Here is a 9642-nt window from a genome sequence, read left to right on the forward strand (position 1 = left end):
GAGAAGACAGATGACATTTCGCGAAGCCATCACTGATTCCCCCACCACCCTACCCCCTACTAATGACTTGGAAGTCCTAGAAACAAGGGCAGAAATCCCCTACTGTCCACGTGTCTGTACGCAGATCTGGGTAGTGGTTCTGATTGGTTGATGCAAATTTCTCACGCGTCACGACCAATCAGAAAAATTGCTCATGCGTTACGACCAATCAGAACTGGGTAGTGAAACGTCATTTGCTTAGGGACGACCATTTCACTTTGGAGCGGGGAGGGGGGGGTGGGGGGTATGGGTTATTTCAGAAAAAAATATCCCTCAGGGGAAAAAATTCTTGCAAGGAAATATATACCTGGCGCTGAGTCAAATGGTCGGCCCTTTAGCCCCCAGGCCAATGCGTTTTGGGTCACGTGGTCCGAGCCAAGAAGTTCGCCTCGGATACGTCACCGAGGTGAATTGACCGAGAACGCCTGGAAAAAGGCCGTACAGTGACCAGGCAAAAACGTTATCAGTATGGAATTTAGTACTCTTTTTAAAGACGTCACTTCGCATACACTTGTAATATTTATTTGCATTCGTTTCATCCTTTCTTTTTAGATCATTAAACGTCTGGGAAACTGCCCACCTACCCCTTCCCTAAGCCAACATTAACACTTACTTCTTACTTGGGGCAAAATGTTGGCTTAGGCGAGGGCTAGGTGGGCAGCTTCCCCAGAAACGTATAATTATCTTGTTTGGGTAAAAACGTACGTGGTTGCGAACCACCTAGTTTTGAAATGTTTGTGATCACACGCTAATAAAAAATAGATTACCTACATAGGCCGCCGCAACAAAATGTTTGCTGAAGACTTTCTTCAAATTCTTTCGGTAATAACATGAATAGAAAACCAATGACAATATACGATGCAGCGACTATCTTAAAACCACCGAACGCTGAACCTCGGAAGAGAAAATCTGTCAAAGCATTGATAGGAATCCCGAGAACGGTGCCGAGAGAGATAAACAAAGGGTACGTGAAAGCGATGCCGAAGTTAATCAAAAAATTAAAAATTATTCCTAGAAATGCTTTTCCAAAAAGATATTTCCATGGAATATTTCTCCAGGTGAGGTCTTCGTAGTGTGTGAGATGAAAGATGACGATAATTGGCCAGAGAAGTAATGTGCTTAGCAGGCCAAGACAGGACAGAAACAGGGAAACTTGACCCAATGTAGCATCTCCTACAATCCTTTTGAACCACACCTAAAGTAAAAAACATGTGCATGGGTATGTATAGTCTCCTTCTGTAGAGGGCCGTCACGCAATGCTTCTCCAGCGTTGCGTGACGACCCTAAAAACGATGCGAATACATCTCTCACACAAATTGTACATCCCTAGGGGGGGGGGGGGGGCGGGGAAAGGGGGGGTGAGATGATGACAATAATAATAATAATAATAATAATAATAATAATAATAATAATAATAATAACAAATTTATATAGAGCCTTTTCTGCAGGCATCCAAAGGCGCTTTACAAACCACTAAAAAAATCTAAAATGTAAAAATTATCTAGGAATAGATAGAATGGGTTAGGGTAAGGGTTAGGGTTAGGATTCTCGCGTGCACACTTTTTCCGACAACCTTTCTGGAATAGCTGTAAATGGTACAAAATCTACGTTCACAGATTATTCAACCCGCGGCTAGCTCAAGCCGCGGCTGATCCTGGCAGAGGAGTTTTGTGCTGGCCTTATCTAAGCCGCTGCTTACCTTGGACGTGAACGTGTTTGTATAAATACACTCAATGTTGCGCCCGTTTTCAAGGGGCTTAAAGCAGTGACATCAGATAGCCCCTTTCACTCTAACCCTATTGTATTCCCGGGGCTACAACATGCCCTTTCTCACAGGGGCCACGCATGTTGGTTGCGTTTGAGACCCTAACGGTACTTCAGAAGTTACCTTGTACAAAGCAGCCCCTATAGCCGCAGCTACGGACAGTATTACACCGGCAGCGTTCGGTCCTTGAAAACCTTCTGCGTAAGCCATCATCACTATACCGCCGATACATAACAGGACTGCGGTTACCTGATGAGTTCAGAATGAATTTAAAGATAGTGAAGTTCGTCAATGAGGAAGGTAAATTTATTAGTGGATAGAGCTTTGGCAACCTTACCACAAGGACGACCACAACGCCAAAAAAACAACTGGTTTTATCAGCAAAACAACAGTTTTGCACGACGTGCATCGCGCAGTTTGGTACATATCTTTGACGTACATCCACCACACGACTACGTTGTGAAACCTCCTAATGTGACGTTTTATGGATTGAGGACGTGAACATACGACGACGAATTCTCTTTTTCCCTTTTTAACCTGGATACAGTCTAAAAAAATTAAAATCGACGAAAAACCGCCCACATTTGACTATTTGAGCGGATCTAAAAAGACGCGATAACGTTTAAGAGAATGTAAATTCATTTTTTAGCGAGTTTTTCACTGCTGTCGAATCAAACCTATCTTATAACAAATGAGGTTTTTGCAGGTTGCTAAAAGTTGTTGCAGAAAGTAGGGAGTAGTTCTACTTTTGCAACAAGGTCTGTACATGTTGCGAGTTTTACCAGCCCAATGCAAACTTGTTTTGCAACAAGTGACGTACCTCCAGTGTATAGCTTGACTCCCGCGTAATTTTATCCAATCAGAAGTCAGTATTCACACAAGTTGCAACAACCTGATTCAGTGTTGCGAAACAGGTTTGAACGTGGGTGAGTTTTGCAGCAAGGTTGCAAACCAAGTTGCACGTTTCTGATGCCCGTTTTACCGTGGCTTAATTTTGGGAGCACTTAACGTATCTTTCGTCTTACCTTAACAATGCCTAGCCTTTCCCTTAGCCAAATCAAGGAGAACACATAAACAAAAGCACTACAGGATGAAAACAGAGCCGTGACATCCGCTGCCCTGATCACGCCGAGAGCACGAACGTAAGAATAGTTCGTCAACATCCACAGCAAACAGAACGGACCCACGTATTTGATTAAGGACTTAAGATGCAGGCCTTGACTTCCAAACACCTTTTCACTTTCTCTAAAACAAGTTAACAATCACAACAAAACATGAACTCTTGTGTCAAAGTTTACCAATATGAATCTATCTCCGCAAAAAGAATTAAGCAATCAGTGATTTAGCAACAACAAAATTGCCGGATTAAAAACGAACAAATTAAGCTGATGTTGTCCAATTTTATGTTATGTCGGCCAGCGTTATAGGGACTTTTAGCGTGAAGATAAGCGAAGAGGCATTAAAAAGTATTGCACGCGTTTTCAAATGTTAACTCATTTTTTTATTGTAATATTTTCAAACATGTACTTACAGACATTAAGCAGATTACATTAAGCGGTGCTTACAAGTTAAACTAAAAAGATTAAAGTGCAAACTGTTTTGCATTGCGCATTGCTTGATTCATTTGAGTAGGCACTGAGGGAAGGCTGTCAACTTGTACGGATTGTACACAGGGGACTGACAACACTGAGGAGAAACTAACACAGTCCTTCAAAATAAAGTTTTTTTAAAAGCTCCCACTTTTTGGTTGGGCTATCTTTAGGCTTTAAGTTTTCCTCCAATAGATAAATTGATTTGAAGCAATGTTGAAAGTCTTGTATCTTAGGAAAGGCTTTTTTATTCGTACTCATCCAGATATAATGTTTGGCTCGCAGTAGGCAGAAAATTATTTCATTCTGGTGGTGATTTTTAGAGAAATCTGGTGTCAACCTTTAGGCTGTTGAAACATTTCTAAATGAATCTTACGTTAGTAATGCAAGCTTTGAAAAATAGAACCTTCATCTCTTTTTATTAGGCCATTTCTAAGCTGCCCCAAGGCTCTGTTCAGAGCGAAGCTAAGTGCGAGGCCATTGACATGAAAATGGTTCTCTATTCTCGTGCAGATAAAACTCGTTTTCAGCAAGGGTTTTCAGTAAAGAAAGGTTTTGCACTTAGCCCCGTTTTGAAAGTGGGAAATTTTGAAACTCAGAAATGGCCTAGTGAGTTTACCTGTAAAATTGAATCATCTTCTTTCCTTTCAGTAGTCCTGGCAAAAAATAGACCGGAAAAACTACTAGCATCCAGGAAGTTGAGAACCACGCGACAAAAAATGGAGCATTGAACTCCGGTGAGTACGTACTCTGAGCGAACTGCGTCGAACCTACCCAGGACAAAGCGACGCCGATCACTATGGCAACGCCAATCAGCATCTTTCTTATGTCAAGATGAAATCCTCGTGTTGGTTGATCTTAACGAAATTTAACAATAGTAGTCTGTGAATAGTTATTTTCTTATTATTGTGTTAATTAACTATCGGACATGCAAGGAGAAGTTTTTAGGACATGCTGTTTCTTGTAGCTGTTCGCATCCCCTAGATTTATTTTGATAATGTTTGGAGAGAATAAGCTGCTATGTAATGGGATATGATGTCATAAGTCTATTTTTTAATAAAACTGCCTATTTTCATATTTTAAGTAAAAACTGTAAATATTTTATTAGGATCTTTCAGTGTTTCATGCGGTTTACCAGACCTACTTTGCATTGTGAGCTAGTCTCTAATATAATACATTCTACGGCAATTCTAGCCCTTGAGGCATAGCAACTCTCTCCAGTCTGACAACTTGAGTGTCGTCCTACAATTTCGGACCATACGAAACAGCACTGTCGCAATAAACGATCAATGATTACTACTGAAGACCAAACTCCTGTGCTTGTTAATATAAAAAAAATTATATATTCAACTTCGTCCCCTAGTGTATGGTCGGAAGCATTTTCTAAGTTTCGTGCCCAACTGGCGTGACCATAGCGTGATTTCGTTGTGACTGAAATAAAGTCACCTCGACATGGCTGTTACCGGTAAGGCATTGCTTGAGCCTAATTTGCATAAAATCTTCAAATGATCATAGCTTTGCATACCTTATTTTTTCTATCACGTAAGAAACCGGGTATCTGAGTCACTTGAGACATCAAGCAGGTCTCATTAAACCAGAGGGCCTCCACACAATCTGTTTGTGTAGCCGATAGTTATTTTATAGCAAATGTACTGGATTCACCGTTTGCCTCACCTATACCGATATGTTGCTAACTATGTATATAAATCAATGATAAATAAACGTTGAATTACCTTACCTGTGGTATATAATCGTCCTTTTGCCTCAAAAGCGGTTTTTTGAGCGATTTTGAAGGAGTTTGAGTTCGCCGTTGACTGTTCCTTATAAGTAGAAGGAACAGTCAACGGCGAACGAGGCAAACGGTAAATCCAGTACATTTACTATAAAATAACAATCGGCTACACAAGCAGATTGTGTGGGCGCCCTGTGATTAAACGACTTTAATGTTATCTTTTACCTGAGAGTATCATATCTTCGCTGTAGGAATCAATTTTCTGTTCATCGCATGATGTGTATAATAACCTGGAGTTCTCTTTGGATTTCTCGTATTGGTTAGATTCCGCCTGCATGGTGCAAAATACCTGGTCCACTCGCACGATATACAACCGCTCCAAGCACGAATATTAGTGAAGAAGAAGCGAATTAGTGAAAACAAACCGATAATAACTTATATATACTTCCGTGACTCTCCCGTGACTACTTCCGTAAGATCGTCAGGACCTTGCGGTTAAAATAAACCGAGCATAGCCTGGGGATGAGCGTCAAATCTAACTGTACTCAGAGGGCGCGGGATGGTATGGGAGGAGTCGGAGGTGGAGGCTAAGGCGGACGGGACCTCCCTCCCCGCATTGCTGTAAACCCTGGGGCACGCTCCCCCGGTACATGAGAAACTATGGAAACAGGAGCCGACGGAAAACAGAGGACTGTGACAGAAGATCAGGGGCTAAAAGTCCATAAAAATACGCTAGGTTCACAATACGTGCATGCTTGTTGAATGGGAAATCAGTGAAACGCACGCTACTTAGGGGCTGTTTACACGGAAGGAGTAAGATCCTTGTACCAGGAAGATCCTCGAAGACGGAGTCATCCTAGAGCCATATGTTTTCTGTATTCAGTTTACATACAAAGGGTTGTACTTGTTCCTAGAGCTAGGAACTTCCTAGTTAACAGGTAGGAAGATCCTAGCACGATTTAAACTTCCTTCTCTAGGAAGATCCCAGTACTAGGGACAAACCAAACAAAAACAGCGGCGACTCGCTCAGTGACTAGTCACAGCAATAAAGGCCGACGATTTTTATTTCGTTTGGCGTTACCACAAGCTGACTATTGTGATAATTCTGCTGAAAGGTAGTTGTTAACGCCAGGAAAGAGAGCAGAAGGGCCCAAATTGTATGTTTGTTTTTGTCGCCCGCCATTTTTAAGTCCCTCTCGAACCTTCTATTTTTGGGCACCACACGTACCGAAATTCCTGCATCGGTAAACCCAACGTCATGTTGTTCCGCCTTCTAGAATCTTCCTGGTACCAGGACCTTAATCCCTCCATATAAACAGCTTTGGGTATTTGTTCAAAGGTCAATTTATCACTGGTGACAAGCTCGCATTGCTCGGTGGATATTTCGCCTTATGGAAAAGATGGGAATATTTCATAGGAGAGATGCGAGGGTGTTGGAGCAGGTGGACCGACAGATCAGCAATTTCGCTCTTTCAGCAACTTGAACGGCAGAGTGTCTTTTTGGACAAGAAAACATTTTAGGAGTACGGATGTGAAGTTTGGAGATGAGTGGTCTACGTTCCCGCAAAATTCTAATTCCATGATGTTAGTTTTAAAAGAAGTTAATTCTGAATGCGCAGCGAAATAAATCAAGTTCTACCAGGTCATATGAAAAAAGTAAAGTGGAACCCCGATAAAGCCCAAGGGAGTGCCAAAATTGGTTCGCTACAAAGACGTTTCGTTATATAGAGGTTCTTATTCATATATTAGGGAGCTTAAGCAACAGCGTTTTTGAGCGACGGACGTCAGCCGGAAGTGGACTTTTTGCATCATTGGGGAGCGGTTTGGTTGAAACTCTCGGGTAAATCGTCTTTAAAAGAGAAAAGAAACTCAGCAATACAAGTTTGTTAGCGTCAAGGCATATAAAAAGGGAGAAGACCTCACTTCCGGCTGACGTGCGTCGCTCAAAAACGTCTTTGCTTAAGGTCCCTATTGGCAAATGCCGCGCAGAGGGACGGGGCAAATCAGAACTCACGTAGCACGGCGCGTGTTGTGCGCCAAAAACGGAGAAACGTGATCGGAGATGACGATTTGTGTTATGGCTCAATGTACTCCTCTACAAAAAAACATTTTGGGTTAAATATTAAAAAAAAATAAAAATAAGGTAGATTGGAAAGATAGAACAGAGAAATGATAGAGAAAAAAAATTGAACTTTGCGGTTGGTTAAAGTCTTTCACGATGTCATTCTAGGGTCAAGTAAACGTCCTCGCACTAAGCATGACTACTAAACAATTCAGGCGCGAGACGGAAATAGAAAAACGAGTGTTTTCAACAAATATAAATTTTTCAACAAATATATATGACTGGATGGTTCTCCTCACATGATATTTGAAGTACGTTTACCAGAGACGAAAAAGGCTGATTTTCAGGCCCATTATTTTTCAGTTTTTCACACTGGAATAAAGTTTTTATTAAGTTCCAAAGGCGATTCTTGTCGATTTAAAGTGCGTCTCATTCTATTTTCCACTCTGATGTAGTTCTGTAGGGAGCAGCGCTATAAATAACCTCCAGCCGGCTCAGGTTTTTAAAATTTGATGAGTTTGTGTGGGACAATTCTATTAACGGAGACGTACTGCGTTGATTACCTTTTTCGCCCACGTTGACATTTATAGCGTTGACTATTTACCTTGGGAACAGCTCGAAGCACGTGTAAGTACAATTTAAGGGTTTTCGAACAAGAACTGCTAACAATTAGGCCAAGCAAACTAAAGGGCCGCAAAAAACGCCATTTCCTTGTTGTAGAGAGTGCAGACGTCTATTCTTACGTCAATAAAGCGAGTATTTACTGGAAGTAAAAATTAAAACAAAAAGACTGGAAAGAAAACCGCGTCACCAATAATATGGCGACGCTTTTTTCTTAACAATGTTTCCTAAGCGAGAATTAACTGAGCTTTCCAAGAAAAGACAAGTGATATAGCTCTGTGCGACCGTCGACGAAAAGTGAACGGTGAGTATTTTTCCTCTTTAATGTTTGAAAAATAGGTTTTATAAAATTGGAATAGCGGACAGAAGGTAAAAAGTTTAATCGAGCGTCATTTCTGATTTTGTGCGAATTTCTTTTTCGTTCGGAAGGAGTCTTAACATCACGTTTCAGATTAAATTTCTCGCTGAAATTACGAAATGAACAGATAAAAAACTGACGAAATAAACTCTTATTTAAGTGATAGAAGTAAAACGAAACTACGGGCAATTATTTTTATAGTAAACGACAAGTACAGTGAAAAATTGATCACGCGGCACAAGTTGACTTTTTCCGTTTGCCGTTTAATGATTCTGAAACTACCTATTGTTATGCTAAATTGGTGTTTTAAGCTTTCTGTCTTCAGTTAAATTCTCTGTAATGTGCGTGCATTATTGTATTTTTTTTGAGCGGGGGGGGGAAATAGAGCGATTTTCGTATGACCTTGAAATGATAACGCGCGAACAAAACAAAAAGGACAAACGATCGAAAATAGAGCGATTTGATTGGTTTATCGAATGGATACAAACGCGGGTGATTTTTGGTTGGTTTAACAAGCGCTCGGGTGAAAAAACTTCATGCCCGAGAACTTTCTGGAAATCAACCGATACCTCGCTTTGACGTCATACTGCAACACGATTGGCCAATCGAACAATGCCTTCTCCATATAAGGGTTTTGTTTGGCGGGAAAACGAAGAAGTCATGTGTTGATCTTTTCATCCATTGGCTGATAAAACCGCAACTAACGAACAGTTACCGACTCCATTTTTCAAGGTAATACGAAAATCGCTCTAAAAAAAAGCCCCGCGTTGCAATTCGACACAACCCGAGCCCAGTCTCGCACGCCACTTAACAAGGCTAATGAAGTTCAATACATTTGGAAGTAAGTATTTTCATGCATTTTGCCTTTAGCAGATTAAGAACATTTATGCAGACAAATTCCAAGGCATACTTATTAGTTTAACTTAAAAGCTAGGCTTTCTCGCGCCCGCTTTTCGTTTCTTTCTAAAAGCGCTCATTTTACCGAGTAACGCTTGTCAACCGAGCCCTTTTGCAGCTCGCAGTTTGAACATTCGCGCCGCGTAAAACAACGTTCTTCGCTTCCCCTAAGGGACTGAAAACTAAGCGAAATCGGCTAACGACTTTGAAAGTTGAGGCTTGTTCAGATAGTGGGACAGCTCAAAGAAAAGTGAGCAAAACACAACAGCAAGGGGATGGGGGGTAGGGAGAGAGGACGCCTAGAACAAGGGTACTTCTAGTTTTCCAATATCTGAGGAAGCGTTAGGGATCAAAACGTAAGCTCTCAAAGTTTCTGTGGTAGAAAAGTTAATTTTACTCGATTGTGGAAACTAAATTTTGTTTCCAAATAGAGATCTCATTGAAAGAACCAACAGGCCTTTGTTTTTAGCCTGAACTGCGTAGTTCTGTCATGCTTTTGAACTGTGAATTTACGACTAAAAATAGGTGAAATATTACAACTTAATTTGACGAACCGATGTGCAAATTGCTTGTAATGTC

The 9642-nt window shown here is 41.1% G+C and overlaps 1 protein-coding gene across 1 annotated transcript; it reads right to left on the reverse strand.

The window, feature by feature from the left end:
* Window positions 1-706: 706 nt before the first annotated feature.
* Window positions 707-5585, reverse strand: LOC140922755 (solute carrier family 35 member F3-like). Its single transcript, XM_073372776.1, has 5 exons — window positions 5351-5585; window positions 4013-4250; window positions 2830-3049; window positions 1928-2053; window positions 707-1234 (listed from the first exon to the last, which is right to left on the reverse strand). The coding sequence occupies exons 1-5, from the start codon at window positions 5460-5462 to the stop codon at window positions 803-805; spliced, it is 1128 nt and encodes a 375-aa protein (XP_073228877.1). The 5' UTR covers window positions 5463-5585; the 3' UTR covers window positions 707-802.
* Between the last annotated feature and the right edge of the window lie 4057 nt (window positions 5586-9642).

The sequence above is a fragment of the Porites lutea genome, chromosome 13, assembly GCF_958299795.1.
Source record: "Porites lutea chromosome 13, jaPorLute2.1, whole genome shotgun sequence".
NCBI lineage: Eukaryota > Metazoa > Cnidaria > Anthozoa > Scleractinia > Poritidae > Porites > Porites lutea.

What these genes read in the sequence shown, in the direction of transcription:
- LOC140922755 (XM_073372776.1), bottom strand. Translation starts at nt 5,462, where the DNA reads ATGCAGGCGGAATCTAACCAATACGAGAAATCCAAAGAGAACTCCAGG. An exon ending in AAGATGATTCAATTTTACAG is followed by an intron (nt 3,050 to 4,012) that starts GTAAACTCACTA and finishes AACTTGTTTTAG; the next exon opens with AGAAAGTGAAAAGGTGTTTG. An exon ending in AAAGGCTAGGCATTGTTAAG is followed by an intron (nt 2,054 to 2,829) that starts GTAAGACGAAAG and finishes TGAACTCATCAG; the next exon opens with GTAACCGCAGTCCTGTTATG.